We start from the raw sequence: 26,996 nt of genomic DNA, 5'->3' as shown, positions 1-26,996 counted from the left end.
TGGAAGTATATTGAAATGGTAATCTGCAATATTACTATTCCAGTCCAATTCACTTGGTCAAAAAGCACTTGCAACATCTACCCTTTCCAAAATAATCATGTGTCCTATCTCAAATTTCAAAAATGCTTATCCACAAGCTGTTCAGGGCACTCAAGAATCTTAACATTACTGACAAAACTTGGAAAGAAAGTATATTAAATGAACATCTCCACCCCTCAGTTCTGTATTGTGTATGTTCATATTCTACAGGACTGTAATCATAATGGGCTATAATGACTTAAGTATAAAGGACATTTTCTATGTAACCCAATAAATGCAAAATTAAGGTGGTTTACCTTTGTTAATGAGAAGCAGTATGCTTTAGGTGTTCCAGAAGTTTCATATATCACACTGTACACCATATGGTTAAACCAGACATCAACTATGCTTTTGGTGGTTGTTAACAAGGATAGATACAACAGAACCCATCATAATTGGTGGAAGACTAAACAAAAAAATCACAGTGAAAATGATTGACAGACACTCCAAAGTTATCCATTAACAAACAAATGCACCAATAGCTCAGTCACATCACATACAATAAAGACAAACATACTTGTGAAGTTTTTCTTTAAATGGGATATGATAGTTAAAAATCTTATAAATGCATACAACAGTCACAATTTTGAAGATTACTAAAGACTGCTTATTTTTCACAAGGAACTGAATAGGACAGAAAGCTTTAATTAGACATACACAGAGTAAGCAGATCACAGATGCCACCTCTCTATCTGCAATAACTCGATAAAAAAACACCTAATTGTGAAAAAGAGGGCTAAGTATACATAAGTATTTCTTTGGTCATTGTATGGAAGACACTGAACATTAGTAAACAGCATTGCATTCAAATCTCAACAAGCATTCACTCACTATACAAAGTATGATCATCCACCAGCGTGACAGCAAAACTGGCATTTTGTTTTTAACCAAGAATGAAAATATCAATTCTTCAAACTTTCACAGTTGCCAAGGTTTTACAATACCACATTTCAACAACCATACATATGCTTTTGAATGCCTGAAACTGTTTTATCTATGGTGAGAAGATATGGCACAGCTTTGGCTTTTTTAAAAATAAAAAATTACTAATAAAATTGCAACATTTCGTTCAAAGTAGTTAAATAAAAGCATATGACAAAGTGCTGTTTTTTGATTTGATAAAACAAATCACAATTGTTACTTTTGATTCAGTTCTGTGCAAAGGTTGAGAGCCAACAGCAGTTTTTCTACAGAAATATTTTACACTGCCACAACATGCTTACTAGGGAATTTAAAATTGTCTCTCCTATATAAAGGCATATACTACCATGAGGCTAGAGAATCCTTTAGATCAATAATAAGAAAAAAAAAAAACCTTTAATATAATGAATGCTATTCACGAACTAGCAAAATAAACAAGACCTGTAGGCAAGAGCAAGCTTAAAGAGACTTTATAGGAACAAAATATGCTACAACCACATTGGTCACTCTGTTTCATTTTCACAGTCCGTTCTTAAGAGTCACTGTCTTCTAATCATCTATCCCTTTAGCACTATAGACAGCAGTAGTGGCAGAAATAAAATTTATTGTGCAACCCGAGCAATAAAACAAATTAGATGAGCTGAGAGAAAGCATTATAGAAAAGAAGAAAAAAAATTAGCCAAGTTATTGAGGGAGAAAAACAACAAATTGTAATTGTTATGGAATTAAGGTTAGCATGAATTATTAACACCAAGCGGAATGTTTTCCATACTGAGGAAAAATTACAAGCTATTAAACCATCTGTACAGTATTCACACATATTGTCAGCTGGTGTTTCCAGTTGTTCATCACTTAGAGAACCGTTGTCTAGAATCACTGTTGTGACACGCACACACATAAAGGAAAAAAAGGATCTGATTGTGTTGTACTGTTTAAAAATCTACATTAGACAAACAGCAATTTGCAATACAAATATTTTTTGTATTTGTACACTATTTTTTAAGTTTGACATTCAGTGTGCACTAAAATATTTCACCTATTTTATTGGTTTAAAAAGGCTTCAGTTTTGGAGTTCTACTTAAAGAGCTTATGCTTAAAGTGTGGACTTATATCTCTAGACTGCCTGCAGATGATTTTTCCCCACCTTAACTTCTAGTTCGATGCTAAAGCACCAATTCATTTCTGGTTTAATTATCAACATCAAGAAGAAGAACAGCCGATGATGCAAATTCTTGTGTTGACAGAGGTACAAAAGCTCAAACTTTATTGTCTGCCGTGTTTTTAGTTTTTTGGCTGTAAGTCGAGAAACACTGAGGTCAAGGACTTTTAAAAAAAGAAATCCATGAAAAGTAACAAACAAATTTTTCTTCCTCTTGGGAAGGAATCAGTCAACATAATGCAAGTATGATGCATTTACATAAAATGGATCTCTGGATGATGTGTAATTTGAATCTTCACACATTTTGATGGGACATACAGCACCCACAGCTAGAAATTATAAGCTGTCTCTGTCTTGGCTTTAGTTTCACTTCCACAAAATAGGTACATGCTGGATGCAAGATGGTGATTTACTGGAAGGGGACAAATAATAATAACTTGTCTTTTAAGTCTTGAATTGCAGCTGATGGAGACTGACTTAACTCTACAAGAACAGTTAAACTTTCTGGATTTAGGAATGGTTTCATCTACAATGTTGATATGCGATTTATGGCATATTTTATGACTGTTCATACAAGACAAAGTGCACACACAAACATTTATTTCAAAACACACACACATATATATTACACAATTATTCAAGTCTATGTCATAAAATTTATAAAACGATTATTTTAGTTCCCTGGAAGTAGATTTTTCTTCAAAAATAATACATTCTGTAATTACAACCCGTTTATGTGTGGATTCTACAGAAAATATTTTTCTAATACAAAAAGATCAAGTTGAACAGAAGACATCTGCAGATTTACGGAATATTTAACACAATACCATGCACTACCTGGTGTTATTCAACACATAAATCCTGTCCCATGCCCTGGACTCATATTGCCTGAGAAAATGAACATGAGGTCCAGCAAATGAGCAGGAAAAGACTGCCAGCAAAGTATAAAACAGTGAATATAAAATGAGCAGACTCGTGTGTCAGCAGGTTGTCTGCGTTTCATCATGTTAACTCTGCCATCATGGGCCAATGCATTCAATCCTTCAGTCATTTGTTTTTTGGCTTACGGTGTATTTGGATGGGTGGGTGGTCAAGGGTTTGAAAAACAAGTAGGTCAACATTACACTTTTGTCTTTCACAACCAAACAGCATCAAGTCTTCGGTGATGCTCTACCACATCTTGCAGCACGAAACCCGTCTCGACGTGATCACAGATCTGCTTAACAATGTTTTGAAAGCTCCAACATCCAAGTCTTCTTTCTCTTTCCCTCTTGTATCCAAGTAACTATCACATATTCAAATTTAGTTAGCAAAATGCATGGTCTGCACTGGTCATGGGCTGGTAACACATGAATGTTACTACAGCAGCCAGAATCAAAAGTACTTCAAAGTACCACCTAATTAATTAAACCTCTTCTTTCATAATCATGAAAAAAATATTAATACAAAAACTATGTTTTGTTAGGTCCAGTCATTTAGTTCCACAATACATTCAGTAATCATCACTTTTAAGCAATAGATGCAGGTTGTGTGTGGGGAAAATCAGCTGCAACTGTTGCATTGTTCTTCTTCCACATCAAACTGTAAGTTTGCTGCACCAGTCACTGCTTTTCACACCAGAATGTGGACAAAGGGAACGCTTACAAATCCTGTGGATGTGTACAGAAATCTTTCGACTCCAAATATATCAGGTGTAGTAGATGCTATGCAAAACTTAAATGAGTGTCAAACTGATTTGCTGTAAACTGTTGCTGAAGTTCAATCACTTCCAACAAGAAACATGATGAATGTGGCCATTAAATAATGCCCATGAAACTTCCTTTACCAAGACAGAATCCTGGGGAAAAAAGCAAGCTGACCCAGATGAGAAACTTCTGAACCTTCGTGAACTAGGTGGCAGTGGAATGTCTCCTATAAACAAGAAGTAGATTGCTTGAAGAGGACATTATTTAGTCATTTAAGACTAATGTCTTTCAGTAGTGCACAGCAAGCCTTTTCGTGGAGCCTGCCACCTAGTGAGAAGTGAGCAGCCTGGACACTCATGAGTTGGTCAGGAACAGAGCAGACCACTGATGGATCCTTGTGAAAAGGACTCAAACTGGTACCACAGTAGCATCTCCACAAATTCCTCCAGCTGTGCCTCTCACTGAACAAGCCATGGCTGCTATGCCATGGGATATTTCTTTGTCTTGGTGTGTGTCCCCTCGTTTGTGCCAAAATAGCGTACTGGTAATCCACTTTCCAGAAGCTCTTGTTCTTCATTTTGTATTGGAGCCTCCTGAAGAAGTTTCTGTGTGCTGTCACCAGTAGTTGTGTACATTTCATAAATAGGATTACCAAAGTTGGCGGCCTGCAGACAAACATTACAAAATATATTAATAGAGATCTTCCTTTTCACACATCCTACCCAAAGACCTTAAAGAAAAGGAAAGCTGAGAAGTAACTAAAAATATCATGACCATTGTTTTAATAATAAGATTTTTTTTCTCTAGCTGTCACCTCAAACTATGCATTAAACCAGAATTTCTTACCGAATTGCCAGTGTAGATGTCACGAGCCCCCAGTGGTTCCATTTCATCATCATCCTCGTCATCAGGATCTTTCCGCATGTAAACAGGATTGCTAACATTCAGCTCTCCTCCTTCCAGCATACGTTTGTGGTTATACTGGCTCTCCCTGAACAGAAAGTGGTTGAAAGGGTATATGCATAATCTTGAAGCCGTGTTTCAGCAGTAGCACAATCATAATACACACTGAGGGATAACAAAAAAGTAAAACAAAGTTTGGTAAGTGCTATTTTGCTTTTTAGCTATGATGAAGCCAGTATCTGTTGCAGTGAAGTTCTAGTTCTATACAAACTCTTTGAATTTCACAGACCACTTCACACTCACCTCCTCTTGCGCCTCACCACGATGAAAATAATAAGTAACACAATAACTGCTACTGCAGCAGCCACTGGTATTCCAACCAGGAGTCCATCTATAATTCAGGAAAAAACACAACATATTTAACATGGCATTCCAGAACTGTGAAACAGTGGTCAACTCTGCATGCTAAAAAAGATAAGTTTTCTTTTGTATAGGGTTAGAGTAATCCATCACCTATCAGGTTATGTTACAGAAATCCCAGTGATAGGTGAAAATCTGCGAAGTAGCGGTGTTATATTTATTTACAGTATTCATCCGCTGATGAAATACCTATACATACTGTATTTTATTTCAATTTAATATTCTTTTAATATGTTTGAACTAACATTTTATACATTTTTTACATTGTTTTAAAATTTTCAGGCAAAAATAATTAAAATCATAAATCTTATATAAATACATATATATACCACAAAATCCCATGATAAAGAAAAACTCTATGATACAGAATTAGACTTTTTTTCAAAAAAAAAGAGAGCGATACAGTGAAGCCACAAAAAGTGAACCGCGATATAGTAAGGGACGACTGTACACACACTGAATTCAGTCTTTCCCCATCCTAAATCAGTGTGGCTTTGGCACTAGAAATTAAAGAACATTTAAATCTATCTTACCTATTCCTGATCGATTTTGTGTGGTGGTCTGAAAAGACTCACAGAAGTGACCGCTGTAACCATCTTTACACCTTAAAGATGAAAGAAACAAAAATTATAATTCTTAATGTATAACATAACCTTCTAAATATGTTTTCATCTTACAGTGAAATCAAGAAAATAGTGCAAAACTTCAAGAACTTCAAGGTCAATGTCAGTCTCCAAGTCTTACATATTTATGTTCCTGAAACAAGCCCCAAACATAGTGAGTCACTTATAGTTTGATGCCCCAATTTTACACCTTTTACTTTTAAAGACAAACATGATGATGTTTCATTTTTGCAATTCTTATTTAACCCAACAGCCTTGAGAGAGAAAATCATCATGATGTTATGAGACCCTTACCTGCAGGATGTGATGGCCTCTGTGCTGTCATCCAAACACTTTCCTCCTGGCTCACACTTACAGTTTTCACACCTTTCTCCTGAATGAAATTCATCGCACCTGCACCTTGGCTCCTGGGTGTCATGATCTGTGATCATATACATACTTTTCATGGAATTAAATCTGACACCTTGAGTAAAATCATGCTGTCAAATGTTTCAGTACAAGACATCAAAGTATATGTTAGAGACCAAGGTGTCAACTCCTTGAAGTAAACAAAGTCCTGTTTGAATGATAGCTACTTTATACCTTTAGATTTCTGTAACTTCAAGTGCTGGGCTTCACATGTTTATGTACAATTTGAAAACAAAAATCTGAAACCCATGTGTTATGCAGCCATACAATCTTCAGTAGACTACTTACCAATGCTGCAGACACCCTTGTTAAGGCAAAAGTCGATGCACTCATTGTTGCAGTCTCTTGCGGTGTATGATGGGGGACAGTTACAGTCACATTCTGTTTTCAAAATATTATAGTATGTACTGACATACAATTGGCAGAGTAAGAAAACATAAGCAAGATTCTGCACAGGGCATCATACATCGTGCCCTTTTACAACGGCACATCAGTGCAAATTTTTCATGTCCATATCAAAGTGGTCTATGTAACATTCAGCTGACATTTTTGTTGATGACATTTTTAATTGAGAATTCCTCATAAGCACAAGAAATCAGTAGGCAAACTAATCTAAACACTGGTACAACTCACCTGGTTGCCGAGAGATATTAACAGGAGTGTTTCCCAACTGGCAAGACTTTGCACAGGTAACAAATCTACAGTTGGTGGCAGGATCAAAGTCATCCAGACACTTACACTTCTGCTGCCATCCTTCCTGTATACATTTTCCTCCATTGGCACAATAATGGTTGACACACTGCTCACAAGTGTCACCTATGCATTTTGAAGAAAATATCTTAACAAGGGGATTTAAAATCCAGTCTGACAGTTGGAAAAAAGCTTCAATGTGACGCAGCACAGAAGTAAATTAGTAACTAAAATATATCAACACGTTCATGAAGGATTGATCAATATATACTCCTAGCCTGCTTTCGGCCAAAGATACCTCAAAATCACTCAAAACAACCATTAAGTATCATTAAGGATGAATAAAGTTGTAACATACTGTACTAGAAATATATATAAAGAAAATCTGCCTATTGCTGTGGAGAATATTGAAATTTCAGGCGATTAGCTTTGGGAGTTTTTCCGCAACCCTATCCCATAACAATCAAGTTTTTAAGATTTCCAGGGTAACTATTAGATATGGCAACTAAGCACCCATGCAAACATGGTTATATTAATTACTTTGCTTGCTTCTGAATATATTTGGAATTATAACTTTGTTATTCCACTCCATCTCAGCAGCACTTCATTTGCTCTACTTAGAGCTTTCTACTTACCTAAGAAACCAGGTAGGCACTCGCAGCTGAAGCCATACGGTTTCGCAAAACAAGTGCCACCATTCAGACAAGGATCTTGACTGCACAAGATACGACTTATCTCACAGTGCTCTCCTTGAAAATTAGGTGGGCAGCTGCAACCATTAAGAAATTCAGTGCTATAATATTATTAATGAGCACTCTTTCACTAGTCGCTGATAGGTGAGAATACTGTAGCATGCACCATAAAGAGTCTGCAGGCAGACCATCATCTTTACACACTTTCCCCACACAAGTCTGAAACCCTTTATCTCACATCTGCAAGGAAATATTTTTTCGGAAAGACCACATGAAATTGGATGGTGGTGATCACGGAATAGTGCACAATCAAATGCTATAGGTGCCAAGGAGTAAAACAGGATAATGGATGCCAATTAGTCACGAGATTCAAACAAAAGTGGATGACTTGGAAAATACATAAAATATGCAAACTCAGACTCCAATCCAGGCATAGATCTGCTTTATGTGTCCCTCACCTGCACTTTGATACTCCAAGCTTTTCAAAACAGGTGCCATTATTCATGCAATGATCAGGGGGACATGGCTTCTGGAAGGAGCAGCGTTTGCCATCAATGACAGCTCCATCGGGACATAAGCAAGATGTGTGACCATCTGGAAGGTTGAAGCACACTTGTGTCTCCTTGCATGCTGATTTATCACAGGCACTGTCCACTGAAAATTAAAACCCACTGCTTTGTGATGTGTGAAAGAAAGGAGTTTCCTTCAGGCTCACAACGAACCTGATGACCTCATGACCTCATTACTAGTAATGCTGGATGATCAGCAGTCGAACACTTCATCTGCATGAGTAATTATCAACAGTACATGTAGTCTGATAACAGGAGTTATTGTGCTGTTGTATTAGTGAACAGTCACCTTGTATTTCACCATGACATCCTCAACTTACTCAACATATGAAATAATTTTTTTAAATCCTAAGCAGGCTCTTACAAACCTGTCTCATGTTATGCAATCAAAATATTGCATCTACTGTGAAAAAAGCTTGTGATATATATGGCTTGCTGTCTAGAATTAAACAGATGTAGAAGGGTCAGCTATAAACACAAAAGGTATCTTTACCTTTTTTTTGCTTCAAGGGATGGGCCACAACTATGTCATGGGTATGATCAGGCAAATACATCTTTGAATGGTTTCGACCAAGAAATTTGTCAAGCTCCAAGACAATGCTTCCATCACTACCCGATACCAGAACAAATACTGAGTTCTCAAACACATCTAGTGCCAGTGGTGGTTCTGAAGCTGAAAAATTATATAAACCAGAATTGTATGTCCAAGCCCATTTTGATATACATTTGAAATAGATTAAATGGACCATAGTATGAAATAATCTGTTCAAAATGTTAATCTGAATTATAATAAATTAATAAATTTTTAGAATAACAAACTGTAATTTACAATTTACATGTGAATGCTTTTTTTTAAAAAAAATTTTGGCATGGAGTAATCTATCTGCTAAACATGTAAATTCATGTGAACATTCCTGTATATGTAAATTTGCAAATGTCATCACCTAATGATATCACTGCTGGAGTACAAGGATGAAATCAAACTGAAAAAGCAACACAAAGCTGAATGGACAAATCAGAGCTTCCAAAGTCCTGTCACTTCACATTTTTTTGTGTGGTACTCTTTTCATGATGCACACTGAGCTCACTACCAAGTGAGATTAAGTGCTCTTATAACAAAAACAAAATAATTTTTTTAATTCTGTATGTGGACTGTGAAAAAAGATGGTCCTAAACCAAGCAATCGTGATCAAAACCTCACAGTCTCATACATGAGTATCTGGCATATACTGTGTTGTGTAGCATGTACTGTATTGGTGCAAATATTCATTCTCTTACCAGGGAACTTGTGCACCACGTGCCGATCCTTGCCAATCATGGACACTGTTTCTAAAGTGTATTTTTTTATGTCCACCCAGTAAAGACGGCCGTTCGCTGAGTCTAATGCCAGGTCAATAGGCCAGTAGATGTCCTTTTCCACAAGTGTCACACGACTGGAGCCATCCAGGTTGGAACAGCTGATGCTGGCAAACAGCCCTCTGTCTGTCCAGTATAGCTTACTGAAGTCAGCAGAATAGTAAATTAGGGTGGCAAATGAGAGCCCTTCTTAATAATAATTGTACAAATTTAAATAAGAGACTATACAGACTATAATTTATGCTACTAAGAAAAAAAAGGGTTGGGTGTTAAAAGGATCTTCCTCTCCTTTGCCAAAATGTTTATTCTACAGATTAAAGACTGAAGATGAAAACAAAAACAAAAATCAGAGACCGGCCATAGAGTTCCTAACTGATCTAAAAGCTCAGATAACTACTGCTACTGCCCTGCTGCTCTCACCTTGCAGCAGCATCAACAACTAAGGCTGGAGGACTATGCAGCTGTGTGTGATTTACTACCACTTTGCTGCGCATTCCAGTGTATTCAGCCACACGAATTACACGCTGGGTAGCATCAACCCAGTACAGACGCCTGGAGATCCAGTCAACACTCAGACCTCGAATCTCATTTGTGCTATTGTAGATCTGTAATAATAATAAATATAAAATTTGCAAAGCGCATGCTCACACTCCTAAGAAGGATACTCTTTGCGCTTAAGAACAAGAATGAAACATGGACAGCATTCGAGGGACAGGAAAACAAACAAATAACATTTGAACTATCAAAGAATAAACAACAGTACTAATGATCAATAAAATCAAATACAGAAAACACGAAAAGGAACCAAAGAACGAGAGTAACATGATATTGCAAAAGGAAGAGTGCGGAAAAGGACTAGCATTATGGGAAAGAATCAGAGTATTAATAATCTTTCAAAAGCACACATCTCTTGTCATAAAGATTGAAAAAAAATTATGATACACAGCACAGCACATAACAAGTGATTAAAAAAAAAATGTCATTTCCAACACTATTCATGGTAAACAGAGAATCTGAAATGAGACCAAAACATATAAGGCTGAACAATATTTGAAGATTTAAAAGTTAATATTTTCTCCAAAAAGCTTTTTTATCTTCAGTCTTTAAAGAGAGTGAACTCCAAATAACGCAGCAGGTCTCAACAGTCATTTTATTACATTTGTAGATTTGCAACTCTAAACAGGGCCTGCAGTGAAAGAATAGTTGCCTTTTGTCTGTGAGAAAGAATTTGTCTGGCTCCATGCGCAAGTGAATCATGCTATGCATGAATGAAATGACACCCTCTGATGCCAAAGCTTCCCAACTGTTCTAAATTTAAAACTATAAAATGGTCCTGTTTCAAACAATAATATTTACCAATAAACACAGTGGGCAAGCATGCAGATAAACACAGGATCAAACTAAAAGCCTGCTTTGTCTATATATATATATTTGAAACCTCAAGTGTTCCTTTACAACAGAAAGGAACCACAGCACCAGTTGTTAAGCACACCTTGGTTGGAGAAACATCTCTGCGGTTGCGGTTAGAGCCATTAGATGAAATGGTCTTTTTGTAGATGTGCCACAGGTTTTCCTGTCTGTTATGGACACTATAGAAGATCTGCCAATCATTACCATTCATGTCCACATCCATGGAAATAATCTTTTGTCCTGTGTGCAGTTCCACCTGTCAAAAGCCAAAACCCTTTAAAGTCACAAAGAAAATTTACAGAATGTTGACACTTAAGGAAACCCATCTGATGATAACATTAAGAGTAGCAAGGTGAAGACTGGAATCATCAATGAACAGATCAAAACTGTCAAATAACAATCTTGCACTAGCGTCCTCCTAACACTGTATTTAACCTTGAATTACTTGCGACTCCTGCACAGTAGCTGTAAAAGTAATGCTCTAGGTAAGAGTACTGATTCAATGAAGATCATGGTTGTTATAAAATTAGAACATCACTTAGTGCGATGTGAGAATTTATATTTGTTGCTTTTGCCTCTATTTCTTAAAACATTTTTATTGAAGATTCCAGACTACAAATAGTATGTATTACTAAAGCATTTTAAAATATCTTGCAAATTAAGTTTTCTTAAAATGAGAAAAGTTCCAAATAATTGGGTAGGAACAAAAGGAACATCTATGTTTTGATCTACATGATCATGAAGGTGCCAACACATTTTAAACACAAAAATACATAGCTGTTACCTCCACAGAAGGGGTTTCCATTGCTGATCTGAGAACATCTCTGTGCAGTGTTGCATTCATAGCCACAAGCAAAGATGGTGGGGCATCTAGTGGTAGGTACATAAAAATAGGTACACTTCTACTGTAGCCCCCTTGTAGTATAGTGGTTAGTTTAATATAGATAACGTTTGGTGCCATGCCAATTTCTCCCAAATAAAAACATGTTATGGGGAACAGTTTGACATATAGTTTAGCTTTCTCTAAATTTCTCAGAACTTAAGTCCTTTTGAAAATAAGCCTGCTTTTTTATCTTCATATTGAAGCAAGTTATGAGTCTCTGAGACAAACAAGAGAATTATATTTTGTGGCTGTTTGGAGCACAAGACCGAAAGGAGATGAACGTGGATTGTTTTAAAGAAGCAAATTTACTTCCTAGTACGAATGTGCCATTTTAGGAATAAAGGCTTGTTCAAAACCCACCTTTAGGAGCTAAGCAGTAAAGTCCAGATGACTGGTAGCCTTTCTCACAAGAGCAGTTGTGTGTATGAGTTTGGTTGTCAAACTTGCAAAGTTGAGAACACGTTCTCCACTTAATACACGGGTTGATTTCTGCATGAAAAAGAGTCAAAATATAATAAACTGAAAACATGTGTTTTTCCCCCATAAGCAAAATCTACCGCAAAAAAAATGTCACATGAAATTTAGCATCGATATACAACTTTACTTTAACTGAAGTTCATGATCCTAAATGCATAAACTAAAAACTGTTGCATAAGCAAAGTGTTTACCTGTACAGGTGTGACCATCATCAGCCAGTTCAAAGCCTTTTTTACAGCTGCAAATAACACCATACTCCATCTGGTGACAAGTATGGTCACAACCTCCTCTATTTTCACTGCAGTTTTGATATGGCACCATTGTTCCTGTCACACCAAGGTTTACGTCATAATCAGAAATGCATTTAAAATTCAGGACAAACATAGGAAATGCTTATCTGTTGCTGCCTGTTAGTGTGTGGAGCCACAAGCAGCATTGAAATACAGATGAAAGTTGGTTGGGAGAATGTAGTGTATCATTAGAAGTGTTAACAGCTCAATTATACCATGAAGTCTTTTGAATCTGTAAATGTCTTTTCCACCAAAACTTTTAAACCACACATACAAGAGGGAGATAAAATGTCAACTATCATAAATGAAAGAGAAAACTGAGTGGTAACAATATACATATAAGAAAACTGACTGCAAAAAGCTGGGTCCTCATCAGACTGGTCGTTGATGTGAGTGGTGCTGCAGTCTGTGATGTTATTGCACAGTTTGCTGGGTGGCAGACACAAGTAAGAGAGAGGACACTGAATATTAGGAGTCACACATCTGTTCCTTTCAGAGCCTGTAATGAAACAGAGGATAAGTTAGCTTTACAACTAGCAAAATCTCAAGATGGGGAGCAAATACTAGTTGCAAAGCAATTATATTTGTGCATCACAAATTCTGTGTCAGATTCTCCACTTTTCCAGCAGTATTGTGGTTGATATACATAATGGTGAATATATTAAATCAATTATTTTACAGCAAGGCATGCACAAAGTCCATATAGATAGGCATGCTCTGAACATGTTATAGCACCATCTGAAATGCTGTGTATAGTTAGATTTTCTGGTATTAAACAGCTGTCTGGACTTACATGTGATGTTATTCTCATCTAATCCATCATCACAGTCATTATTGCCATCACACACCATGCTGTTCCAGATGCAAATGTGGTTGGTGCAGCGGAATCGTCCTGGGGCACAGCTGAAACTAGCTGCATTCACGCATGTGCACACACACACCACATACAAACATAGAGCTAAGCAAGACAATATATAACAGTTTCTACTACTTAGCATTTGAATATTGAGAACTCTCTATAAAAGCTTAGTGTTAAATAATTAACAAGTAGTAAAATTACTGAGTAACCCTCTAATTAGTCATGCTTTATTTGACAGTTCTGGAAATATGAAAGCCGGACAAAAAGCCCAGGACACAATACAAAACCCACCACACAAATGTTCGTCCTCATCAGAGTGGTCACCGCAGTCATTGTCACCATCACAACGCCACAGCAGAGGCTGGCAGATACTGTTATTGCACTGGAACTCTCCTGGTGGGCAGGTGCGTTCTTGATACATGGGAAAAAAGTAAATCTGGTTAATCAACAATGTAGGCGGTGACAGTGTGCTTAACTTCAATGTAGCTGCTAAATAAAAATGAACTCAAATTGTACTTAGTAATTAACTGAAGATGGTTGGGTGATGAGAATGGTTCACAAATAATCTTTCAAAAATTAAATAAAGTACATAATCGATTACTCTAATTAAGGTGATGTCATGTAAGCAAAGCTTTTTAATATTTTTACAACTCTTGTTGCTAGGAGATAATCTGATTGTGGTAATCATATTTTAATAACTTTCTGCAGTATGCAGAGGAGCAGTTTTATGTAAGTTCCAAATGGGGGCCACAGGACTTAAACATTTTACTATGTGTCAGTATATCACAGCTTTACCTCATCCACATACATCTGACAGTACAGGTTTTTCAAAGTCTTTCGACATACAGGCCAACAAAAACTAACACCCCATAGCTAATGTGAGTGTTGGAGAATGGATGGGACGTACAGGGGGATCCTGCTTCTGCTGACAAAACCAGTGTCAGAGAAATGAGACAAAAAGGTCTGCAGTACTCACGGCAATTCCATTCATCTGTACCATCAGCACAGTCTGTATCTCCATCACACCTCCAGGCCAGTGGAACACAGTGTTCCACATTCCTGCACTTGAACTCCTCTGCAGTGCAGTTGGAATCTTTACATTTAAAAAAACAAAAGACAATATAAAAAGAAACACATAGATATGCTTCTACAGCAGCCATAGTCTTAAACCCTGAATCTACAATCATTTAAGGGAACACAAATGCACTATTTTCCTGTCCTTTACTGCAGTCAGACTAAAGCATAAATGAACAGAGATTTTTAAAAATTGGTTCTTTTGAATATTTTGTTCCTAATGTTCAAGATCATATATGCTCCAAAAATTTCCCACAAAAAGATGTGCTACTGTTGGGAAATGCTCCTTCCTGTCCAAATGAATATGTCCTGAAAACAAGCGATGGCCAGATTTTTATCGCATATCTTCCTTCAAATGTGACATCACAGCAACCTATGGACCAGGGTATCTTAGAAGCATTCAAGCGTTGTTATAGAATATTATATTTTTACTCCATTTGATCTTGGAAGAAGACAGAGATCTCCATGACTTTTACAAGAAATGGACAATACTGGACACAATTTTCTCATGTTCAGAGAGTTGGGATAACATGCCGAACATAACCTTTCGAAAGTCATGGCAAAAATTGTCCCCTGATGCGATGAATAGTGTTGAAAGCATCAATGACATTGAAAGCCAAGAAATAAGAGCAGCATTGCTTTTGGAGGAAATTTAAAATGTAAATGGATATGAAGATGTCAACAGAAAAAACACTGAAGAATTGCTACTTTCTGATAATGATCAGCCTGGATATCAAGTGAAAGATGATGCCATTGCTGCAGAAATGTTGGAAGAAAGCAATGATGATGCAGTTGAAGACGAAGCTTCAGAAAAGAAAGTTTCAAATGCAGAAGCATTAAATTGTGCCAAAATATTGCTAGACTTTCTTGAGTAAGAAGAGGATTCAAATTTTAGTGACATCCTCAACACTTCACAAACTCTGCATGTCAACAAAATTGAAGTGCTGCAAGAATACAAAGTAGCGTCTCCTGTCTGATTTCTTCAAGGAAACTTCATAACACAAGAAAGGTAAGAAGTTCACTGTACAGCACCTATTCTAGCATTTGCAAATTTTTAGATTTTCGATTATCTATGATTTTTGATTATCCGGTCGACAATCATTACTCCAGATAATCAAAGTTCTACTGTACTACCATCTTTTAATATTTTCCAACATATAACATCAATATAACTAAAAAGATTTGTTTCTCTTTAGCATTTAGAAAAATAAATATGGCTTGTTATAGGCTAGTTAAAAATTACCTGCTACTTATAGACCACTTTGTTCATGTGTCTAGCGTGCCTGCATCTAAACAAGAACCACTTACCACAGTTTCTCTCATCGCTGTGGTCAGAACAATCTACATTTCGGTCACACTGTAGTTTCCTGGGTATGCATTTCCCATCTTCACATCTGAATTCTGCTTCTGAGCAGTTCTTGCGCTCTGAAAAGTATATTCACAATTAAATCATGTTTATAAAAAGACTTCTAAAATTCTTGCAGGCCAGCCCTTGCCTTGATGGAGTTCTTATGCCTCATGCATTTCTAGATTTAGTGTAAATGATAAAAAAAAATGTTTGTATTTTGATAAAATTGTCTTCGCCATAATAATAGTAGATATTGAATAATTTAGGTTTTCTGTAAATCTCAATTTAAAAAATGGTAAACAAAAGAAAAAAGGGAGAAAGAAAAATGACTTACGGCAACCAGCCTCATCAGAGCCATCTTTGCAGTCATCGTAAAAATCACAATGCCATCGACCAGGAATGCAATGTCCATTGGTACACTTGAAGTAAGTTGGATCACATGTTTTTTGGTCTAGAAAAGCCCGAGAGGATAATGAAGTTAGTGTAAGGATCTACATTGATGGGGAGTGGACTGGTGTCATAATATTTTACTTGTTTACTGAAAACTATTTTCTATAAAATTAACAATAGACAGCACCCAGCTCATAACTGTAGTCTCACTCTACATTTAAGTCGCAATAGCTATCAGACTTGCACAGTAAACAGTGTGGGTCCAATGAGTTAATAAATAAAGAGCTAAGATAAATGTCCAGCAGATCTGGTGATCAACAATGTCCTAGGATAAAAGTGCAGAGAAGGTGAGAGAAGAAAGAAAGGAAAAAAAATCTTAATTATAAAAAAGCTCACGGCACTGTTGACTCATTTCATCAGAGTAGTCTTGATCTCCACAGTCATTATCACCATCACACATCCAAGCCTGAGGGATGCATCGGCCAGTTCTATTACATTTGAAATGAGCTTCCTGACATTCCAATGCCCGGCAGTTCTCAGGTTCATCAGAGCCATCCCCACAGTCGTTATCATTGTCACACCGCCAAACAAAGGGCACACAGCGTGTGTTGTTGCACTGAAACTGGTTGGGGCTGCAAGTCTTATTCACTAATTAAAAGAAAGAAATAAGAAGTATTAAAATGACATCCAGAAAGATTTCTAGTCTGGAACACTGCTGTGATAGAATCAATCTACAGAAGAACTTCACAGAAACATACAAATATCAGCTTATTTTATTCATTAAATCACTACCATAACACATAATATCAATGCACTTGCACATTTTCCAAAATGTTATCCTAGCAAACAGAAAGGCCACATACACAAACACATGTAATATTGAAAATACATGCAAGTAAACACAATCCACTTACTGCAATCTTTTTCATCCTCTCCATCACTGCAGTGATTGTGATTGTCACACCGTTGTGTTTCAGGGATACACTTATTATCGACCTTACATTTCATATAATGTTGTAAGCACTGGTAAGGTTCTGAAGAAAAATAATACGCAAACATTACTTAGGTACCAAAATCACTTCAAACAAACTGTCTTCAGTTATGTTATACAGTGATATCAATCAAAAATACCTTAACAGTAGCATAGGGCATCTCTAAACCTCCCACTACTTCCTACCAGTATAAATACTGAGCTTTAGAACAGCACTGGACACTGCCATTACAACAGCACACTACCATTACACTGCTTGGAATTTTATGTTTGATTCGGACATATGTAAAGTGTGGGGTCATAAAAGTGTTTTAAAAATATCTTCAGTGACGTTGCAATGCCCTATATTTAGACTATGTTTAATAAGTGTAAGAAAGTGGCACTTGTTTCTTAACTATACAATGCTTCTTACCACATAATAATTCATCAGATCCATTAGAGCACTGTGCTTGGCCATCACAAATCTGATAGGGAGGGAGACAATCTCCAGAATTACTGGCATTCTGGCACTGGTACATGCCACGCTGCTGGCAGTAGTACTTGCCTGTTATAAAAAAAAAAAAAAAGACACACAGCAATTGTTTATTCCCACTCAATTCATCTGCTGGAGTATCAATCTAGTATTATTAGGCTTAGGAAGATATTTATAAGGGTAAAAGAGGTCTAGAGCAGACAGCTTAAAACTGCCAGGGTCTTCAAAAGTCCAGCTGCATCTGTTAGATTACATACCACAGGTTTCCGGTTCATCAGATCCATCCTCACAATCCTTGTGGCCATCACACTGCCACCAAAAGGGTATGCACTTGGATGCTGAACTGCACAGTACTTGAGAACTTTTCCAAGAGAAGAGAAGAAAAAATATTGAAGTAAATTTTTAATGTTTGCAAGTAGTAAACACTACAACTTTTTAACTTTACATTCCCCCCACCCCTTACAGGCACTCTCAACTCATGCTTCCTTTCTCTAGTCTTAGTCACATGACCCAAACACCAACACAAACACCTTTAAGTTAATATAAACTGATTGCATATAATCAGCATCAGGTCTCAATCATATTAACATCTAAAGATGCAAAGATTGAACAAAAAAATATTGCTTTTTTGTACACATTAACAGTATTTACTTGCTGCTCATGTTTTTTTTTTATCCTCACTTATTTCTAGATCAGAAAAATATTTTTTTTAAAATTAGAGACGGACAGAATGATGCAATATTTTTAATATATCTAGGAAAAAAATTCTATTCGTGTCAAAAGGCAATGGAAAGTAAGCGACAGTTCTCTAATTAAGACAAAAATGTCCACCAATGCTTCAAATACAGACTCTTAGTGCACCTGGAATTATCTGTTGGAGCCCTAACCAACAGACTGACAAGGAAGGCAAACCCTACATTCACATTCTTAGGCTAATAACAGTTTTCTACACAGATTCACAAGAGGACAGAATTCTAGGTCCATAAGCTCACCTGAGTTCAATCAATAAGAGCAGCCAACATACATTCATCTGGTAAAAGCAGCCTCAATAAACACATACATGTAGTGGGATCAGTCATACACTCACCTGGTGCAATTTGAAATGCACTGGCGGTTGTCAAGTGCAAGGTAATGATTCTCTGGACAAGCACATCCCCCAACAACTGCATTTATCCCATTAACCACTACAGGCCGTAGCAGACACAGATGAGAGCACTGCAGGCGTTCACAGGGGTCAAGGTGATAAGCATCCAATACTGAAGAAAACAAAATTTAAGAATCTGATCAATTATTACAATAGTACTACATAATATACAAAGTTTTATTGAAAGAAATTACTTCAGAAAAAGAACACTTATATGTAGCTGCCAATAGGTGTGATTATAGTCAATTGACTTGTTTTTCTTTGCAGACTTATGACTCTCTGTCCTATTGCTTGTTCCCTGATTCCTGTTTGTGTCTTTTATGTTTGTATTTTATTACTTGTGTGCATAGTTGTTTCTCCTTCTGTCCTTTGTATTTTGTTTGGGTCTCTTCTTTGTCTTAAGCACTGAGGACATGCTCCTTCATGAGTGTGATTATGCACTATATAAACGACATATTACTATTATTTAAAAAGATCAGCACCCACCAGGCACTTGACGGAGTGGGTGCACAACCTGAATGTCCATGGGTCGGTGTACCAGGGTGGTAAGGTTTGTAACATTAAGGCCAGAAAACTTGTCTGCATAGGTCACCGCATGTCTTCCCCAGTCAGTCCAGTACAAGCGGTTTTCAAAAGTTGCAATGGCAAATATATGGGGCACCACATGGTCCTGGCCTATCACCACTCTGCGATTCTTTCCATCAACATCAGCCATGCCAATATAGTCAAGGTTACCATCTGCCCAGAAGATGGTTCCTGTCACATAGTCTATGGTCAGTGCATTAGGCCAGGCTAGGTTCCCCTGCAAAGGAGTAGGCAATCTGTGGTGAGATAAAATGTCTTAGGACAGAGAAAAAATGTTAAGTTTGCTGATTAGAAATAGGTTACTTTCAGATCATTGCACTTCATGTCTCATAAATAATATTAAAAAAATACATCAACATTATGGCTAATTTTATATATGCAGGCTATTTATGTGTAGAGGGCCGGTAGTCCGGTGTTGTTCTTGTAAGTTTTGGCAGGGCCGGCGAATGATTGTTGTTGGCGGGACCTGCTGAAAGAGGATACTTGGCAGCGATTGGCTAGGGTTAAATGGCTAATTGCCCCGGCCATATAGGAGGATCGCGGAAAGTTTACCCTTCCGAGAGGTACATATATAAGGGCAGAGCTGAGACGTAAACGAGAGAAGAGACGTCGGCAGATGAGAGAGGGAGCACAGGCATGTGACAAAGAAGAGACAGCCCTGACTTTTAGCACAGTGGCCATTGTTCCTGCCTTTGAGTGTTGGAAGTTTGTTGTCGTCACTACACAACCCCCACCACTTGGTTACGCATGTAAGAAACTATAGTGAAATTCCTAGCATTTCTATTAAACTATAGAACAAATTTTCAAGTTTTAATATAATATAAATCATCACTCAAAAAATGCTTTCAAGGCATAGAATCCCACATTCACATATGATTTATATGGTAAAACATAGTGATTTATAATAATAAAATGAGTTATAATGCTAGAACCTCGATGATACGAGTATGGTTGGTGCCATTCATGTTTATACGTCCAATATGAGGTGTGTCACCCCAGTCAGAGTAGAAGAGAAGTCCCCGCTGAGGGAACACTTCAAGTCCTCTGGGTTCCTGCACACATACACCACAATGGCAATCTTGCATGTTTACCTGAATTCATACTCACTTTGATTTGTGCACACAATTTTTAAAAAAAGAAATGGTTGTATGAAAGAATAATTATGTGAATACATTTTTGAGAAAAAAATGCAATTTTTTGCAGACTCTACAATCTCTTTCAGTGATTAATACTAAAGACAACTAACCTCCAAGCCTTCACGTAACAAAACAAGGCGGTATCGGCCATCCAGAAGTGACACCTCAATGGTATCTGTAGTCTTGTCACACCAGTATAAGTTGCGACCCACCCAGTCAATAGCCAAACCATCAGGATTACGTACTGTGCTGCTGTGTAGAACTTGAGGTTCCACCTTTGTATATATATAAAAAAAAATCACTTCAAATTATATCAACATTTCAAACTATATTCCTCTTTATTTAGGATAGGACACACACATGAATGTGCAGATAGCCATACTGTTTGTTCCCTTTCCAGTGTCCATTTGTATGTATATGTTAGAACTGATGTTGCACTCATCTTTGTTTTTCTATTTGAAGCAGAAATTAATATGAATGTGTACAAATTTCTAATGCTTAACGAGAGACTGTAAGTGCCAGCATAAATGAACTTGATAAAGTTGTTTTAAATTCTTTTCATAGCCTGTGTTAATGTTTTATGTAAAGTTCTCGTTACCATTGGCAGACAAGGGGTGGGGTAATTGGCATTTTACGCCGAGCCAGTAACTAAGGCTATATCACGGCTAAGGCAGCCAGCCCTGCAAACAGATGCAACATGCAGAGAAAGGACAGCATGCCCAAGACGAGAGCTGAACCCAGGACAGTCAACCCTCACTGTATTGGTGACAGGCATTGGCAGACAAAACAAAGACTAATAAAAATGTATCTGAAAGCCAAAAGCATTCATCAAACTCTCAGCCAAGCACATCAGTTATAACTGCAGAACCTATGAATGTGCTTCATTTTAACATGGTGTGCACTGCAGATTAATCAGCAGTTCAAATCCTGTCTAAAAGGGACGTGTCAATAAAATATTGCAAACCTGCTAGCTTGCCTACCTTGTGGAAGGTATTATTGAAAGGCATGCGGTTGATGCTGCTGTTGAAACTGGTGATGTCTGTCCAGTATACATACTGCTCCTTCCAGTCATAATCCACAGCAACAGCATTGGTCAGATTGCTAAACAAGATGGCACTGCTACCCGTGGTCATATTCACCAAGCGAATGTAGTAGCGATTAGCCAGCAACAGACGAGGCTTTGGACCTAGATGAATGTACAAACATATTCTCATCAACAGTGGACACAAATTTACATAACGTAAATTAAATTATATATACATCTCATAAGAAGAACACTACTTTATGTCTTTATTACATTTTAACTGGTTAGGCCCATGGGACCCAACATGACAGAACCATTAATAGGGGACACTGAGATGTATCAGCAGCGTAGGCTCACTGTCAGGGATGGTTCTGTGCTGCCCTAGATCTCCTAGTGGATGGCCAGTCCACTCCTTCACATTTGCAAGCCAATTTTTCTTTTGTGATCACTTTCCATGTAGCCTTGCAGGACTGTCTTTGACAATGTGTCATTTCAAGTGACATGCCCAAACCATGTCAGCTTCTGCTGCTTGATGGTAGTGACTTGTTGCTATCCATGTTCTCTGCGAAATGTAGGTTACTTAGTAGCCTCTCTACAATTGATATGCAGGTGTGGTGGTCTTGGAGTGTATGCAGCATGATGTGCTCAAAGTAGATGTTAAACAGCACTGGAGACAGAATGCAACCCTGGCAAATAAATGCCCGCCATCATGGGAAACAGCTTACTCATATGATTGTTTAGTAGTACCGCATTCCTGGAACCGTCGTACTTTGATGGTTCAAACAAGACCAGCCTAAAAGTTAAATTTTCACGTGCCATAGCCCCTCATGCCATGCTCTATCGAAAGCTTTCTTAAAGTTGATGAAGTTAAGGCAGAGATCCTTACTGTGCTAGTGGTGCTTTTCAATCAGGATGCAAACTGCTGAATATCTGTTCAGCTGTGTTTCTGTCTGCACAAAATCTAACCTGTTCTTTAGCTAACAGTTTCTCAGCTACTGATGTGAGGCAGTTCTGAATCACCTTTGGCATCACTCTCTGGGATGACTAACTAGGCTTGGTGGTGAACCTTATCTTATGGCTATGCCAGATCCTATCTAGTCTAGCCATTGCTGCTGTTGCTGTAGCAATCCTGATGCGAATATTGGGCATGTACTCATTGCAGGTATGGAGCCTCCATACTTTTATTTTTTGTCACAACCTCCCCAACTGGAAGTGGATAAGTTGCATGCATCTAATAGCATCAAACACCAGTTACTGCTCATAACTGCTTAAATGTTAGGTTTCTGCAAATGTTCTAATTTGAAAACATATTGAATAGACATTTTATATGTGCATAACTGCATATGAACATTGGTTTCAGAGGTCATAAAACTGCAATGAGCTTACCAAGACAAAAGAAGATAACAGATATCTGTAGTTTATATTGTTAGATAACAGTTCTCTCTGGACTGCTTGCAGATAAACGTTTTGCATTCACTTCTAGAATGATGCCAGTAACTTAATATATATATATCTATTTTTAAAGCCGTGTCTACTTTGATAAGTGCTTTGGATCAAAGAAAACAAACATTAGGTCTTTACATATAATGATCGCTATGTAGCCAAGATTTTTAGCCCCTTGTCAAATATGACATTTTCTTAGATTTGAATACAAATCTTTCAGTCTTAAACTTACTTTTGACAGATTTGCAGGATCTCTTGTCTCGCTCCAAGGCATAGCCTTCAGCACAGCTACAGGTGAAAGACTGTGGAAAGTTCTCACAGAAATGACTGCAGGGGTACTGTGTGGTGCACTCATCAATGTCTGCCAAGAACAATGAGAACTACCAAATCTGTTTATAGGTAGCATAACCGTTCATAGGTAAAATAAACTGCTGTTTGTAAGTAGCGAAAACAAAACGCTTAAAGGTAATATAAAAAACTGTTTACAAGTACAATAAACCACCTATAAAATGAAACTTGCACAGATTTCTTAAATACAGTATTATGTTTCTTGCACTAATGATGTTCCTTGATGAACATTAATTGCCATTTAACAATCGGAAGACAGATGTGAGAAAATCTAGGATTTGAAAAAACTGGTTTGCACTGAGTCTTACAAATACTCAGCAGTGCTTGCTGAATGAAGTCTAAGATTTTGAGGTGTGCCCAAGCAGTAATGACAGACTACAGCCGATTCCACTGTGGCAATACTGAATTGGATGAATATTGGAGGAACATTTTCTGTAGATTAAATGGACTAAGGCACTACCAACAGCAACTTTGTGTAGTTGACAAACTGGCAGTAATAATGGGTGAATCTTTCACAGAAATGGGCATCAATATATTCTTCTGTCTCAGAAATACAATTTTCAACATCCAATAGAATAGGCATCCTGATGATGTCAGAATGATACCTTTGCAGTCCCTTTTGTTGCTCTGCAGCTCAAAACCAGGGAGACACCGACACTCAAAGCCAAGTGTTTTGTCAACACAAACCTGGTGGCAGCCTCCATTAAAGAACTTGCATTCATTCACATCTAAAATAAAACATACACAGTATAGTATGTAATTCATAAATGATGTCACTATATTGATGATATAAACGTTTTAACTGTGCTCATCATAAAAGTCCACTGATAGTGTATGGGCTATGCTACTAAGTATACATATGAATCTAAATGCCAGCAAATATAGCAAAATTTTGAAAGAAATCATGCATAAGCAACTGTCTTCAACTAAGCAATAACAGCATCATTTAAAAGCATTATCTTCTTCCCAGGCAGTATTTTTTCATTAGTCACCAAAGACACTACCCAATGCAAATTCATACTAATGTTTGTATATATACATAATAAAATAGAGCAATCTACGACACTTAAGTGCATATTTGAAATAAACAAACATAACTTTTATTCAGCCATTTATAGTATAGATGGTTATAATTATAATTTCTTACTGCAGATGGAAGGTTCATCTGAGGAATCTGGACATTCGCTTTTATTATTGCACAAAAGGCTTTGGGAAATGCATGTGCCATCACCACACTGGAAAAAACTAGAGTTGCCACAAGGTACAAGCTCTGTCTCTGTGCAGTTGATTTCGTCTGAATGATCAGGGCAGTCATACATCTTGTTGCAACGTTGTTCAGCAGATACACTTGTGGCCCATGGAACATTTAAACTCCTCAGCTGTGCAGTTTTCATAGACTGAAACCAATACCCCTGGGCCAGTCACTTTGATGCAGTTTATACCAGGCAACAAAGGTTCAACAAAGAAATAAAACTTTAAACTTTATTTGATGACATGACCATGGGTGTTTTACTACCTTTTATATTCATCCATAGAGCTCCCTAACTGTGGCATAATTAACTTCAGTAGTTACTTCCCCCGAATAAGCCCTCATTTTCCCCATGACCTACAAAAGATTGTACTATTAGCTGACCAATTTTTCTCTGCTGGCTGTCAGTTGAAGCAGTGGGGAGGAGTGAGTGGTTTATGTCCTTTCTGGTAAGTTTTGATGAAAGACGATTTACTTAACTGTAATTTCTCCTTCAGTTTTACCAGATAACATGGCCACAGAATAACAAGAAAAGGAAGGATGGCTAAGGCAATTACTCAACCAAGTAGTTACTTGCACTCCTCTTGGACTGAATGAATCTGCTGCAAAGGAAGTCAAAAAAATGTCTTCAAGTGCCACATTCTGGTGCAAGGCCAGGCTAGAAGCTATGGCAAGAACTTTGTTTGCCCTAACTTTGCTAGAAGTCATGGTAACCCACCTGAATCAGCAATTTATCCACCCAGATACCACATTTAAATTCCCACCTAACACAGTCCAGACAGGTGAACAGAAGAAAGCTGACTGCTTGTCTGCCCAAGTCTTGACATCAATCCCAAGCATGCCCACTGGATCCACATGCCATACCAGGTATGTAAAAACCAGTAAGAAATGGTTTCAGTATGATCTACTGGGAAGTTTATTATGGCAGTGAAGAAGAGTCTGTCAGCCAGGAAAATGACTCATCTAGCCTAAACCATAAAAAATTCCAAGAAGGAAAAAACATATATTGCATAGGCGCTGAAGCTGTGAAATTGCCACAAGGTAAAAGATCCTTGTTTTGTCCTACATCCCACAAGCTGAGATGTATAAAATGTGTCTTCTAATGGTGATTGGGGCCAGATGTTTGTCAGCAAAGAACTTTTTAAAAAATATGCTTTTACATAAAATTTTGTTCACTTAAAGATTCCATTCTTTACACGAAGCCAAGAAGACATGCCCTTTTGTTTATAGGTGACTCCAGTGCAAAGCCTACAAGCAGCTGAGGTTCTTTCAACTGTCTTATACAAAAAATTCTGAGATCCCATACGCCACATAAGCTTGGGATACACCACACGGCAACTGGGAAATGCCACAAACAATGGAAGGTCTGACTTCAGCCAGCTGAGCAGGGTGATCAACAGAAGAAGCATGACCCTCTTAGCTTGTTCATTAGCAATTTTAGCCAATTAAGGTAGTGCTAGCCTTTGTTTTGACATCTTCATAGCTTCATTCCTCTTGACATGTAACCAGCAGCTATTGACCAGAAGACACAAGTAATGCTCATGGGGCAGCATACACAAATAACTGTTTAAAAAGGTTTCTGAGAACTTTAAAGTTCAAGGGCAAACAACACCCAGTACCATCAGTACTAAAACAAATAAAAAAATTCAGTCAAGATGACATACAGCAGGGAAAAACCTATACTGGTGCATGAAAAATGAACCCTATCTGAATGTTATGGTAGCTAAGCAGCCAACTACAAAAAACAAAAAAAAAAAACAAAAAAAAACAAAAAAACTTAGGATGGAAACTGGTGTTCAGCTGATACATCTTTTTAAGGCCACAGAAGGAGGAGGTAATTACAGACAGTAAAGCTCCTATGGTCACGTCATCTAGTAAAGTCAAAGAATAAATATTCTCTTAATCCTGCCACTTTTGCAATTTAAAGATCATTTTGATTGTATTGACTGATTATGACAAATAACATCTAAAAACTTTAAAGGCATGCTGGTGTTAAGCAAGCAAATGTGTAATGTGTGTGTGAACTTATGCATACCAAGATGGTCAGTGGTCAGTTTGAATTGTTGGGTTACAGTTATAGTGTTTGAAGTTAGGCTTTGTAAGGGTTAAGGGGTTGAAAAGGGAAAGGGGAGTGTGCTAACCACCCTAAGTACTGGATGTTGGAAACTGTTTGCTGTGATTTTGTTGGGAGGTGGAAAAAAGTACATACCACATGACTCTGGCTCATCTGAAAAATCGCCACAATCATTGTCGCCATCACAATAGAAAATGCTGCGAATACACTGGCGGTTGAGACACTGGAATTGATCCCAGTCACATTTCACTGGCACTGCACAATGAAAACAGATATTGCAAAAAATTCTAATGAA

At 37.4% G+C, this 26,996-nt stretch overlaps 1 protein-coding gene across 1 annotated transcript in view; it reads right to left on the bottom strand.

Moving 5' to 3' along the window:
* Positions 1-592: 592 nt before the first annotated feature.
* The window catches only part of LOC112560593 (low-density lipoprotein receptor-related protein 1-like), a 104,262-nt gene continuing 77,858 nt past the window's right edge, over positions 593-26,996 (bottom strand). The window contains 36 exon segments of the mRNA XM_025232529.1: positions 593-4,508; positions 4,690-4,834; positions 5,050-5,137; positions 5,700-5,770; positions 6,084-6,210; positions 6,486-6,578; positions 6,831-7,013; positions 7,523-7,656; positions 8,038-8,233; positions 8,642-8,821; positions 9,427-9,647; positions 9,925-10,109; positions 10,997-11,170; positions 11,699-11,784; positions 12,158-12,286; positions 12,466-12,600; positions 12,917-13,063; positions 13,358-13,477; positions 13,715-13,834; positions 14,400-14,516; positions 15,806-15,922; positions 16,180-16,296; positions 16,632-16,883; positions 17,150-17,269; positions 17,639-17,770; positions 17,956-18,059; positions 18,786-18,954; positions 19,329-19,644; positions 20,360-20,479; positions 20,674-20,838; positions 21,544-21,749; positions 23,263-23,391; positions 23,984-24,106; positions 24,526-24,719; positions 24,721-24,775; positions 26,837-26,956. Coding sequence (XP_025088314.1) covers positions 4,323-4,508; positions 4,690-4,834; positions 5,050-5,137; positions 5,700-5,770; positions 6,084-6,210; positions 6,486-6,578; positions 6,831-7,013; positions 7,523-7,656; positions 8,038-8,233; positions 8,642-8,821; positions 9,427-9,647; positions 9,925-10,109; positions 10,997-11,170; positions 11,699-11,784; positions 12,158-12,286; positions 12,466-12,600; positions 12,917-13,063; positions 13,358-13,477; positions 13,715-13,834; positions 14,400-14,516; positions 15,806-15,922; positions 16,180-16,296; positions 16,632-16,883; positions 17,150-17,269; positions 17,639-17,770; positions 17,956-18,059; positions 18,786-18,954; positions 19,329-19,644; positions 20,360-20,479; positions 20,674-20,838; positions 21,544-21,749; positions 23,263-23,391; positions 23,984-24,106; positions 24,526-24,719; positions 24,721-24,775; positions 26,837-26,956 — 5,276 coding nt within the window. The 3' untranslated portion in view covers positions 593-4,322.

This window comes from Pomacea canaliculata, linkage group LG1 (genome assembly GCF_003073045.1).
Source record: "Pomacea canaliculata isolate SZHN2017 linkage group LG1, ASM307304v1, whole genome shotgun sequence".
Lineage (NCBI taxonomy): Eukaryota > Metazoa > Mollusca > Gastropoda > Architaenioglossa > Ampullariidae > Pomacea > Pomacea canaliculata.
Note: the sequence above shows the minus strand (reverse complement) of the source record. Positions and strands in the feature narration are given on the sequence as shown.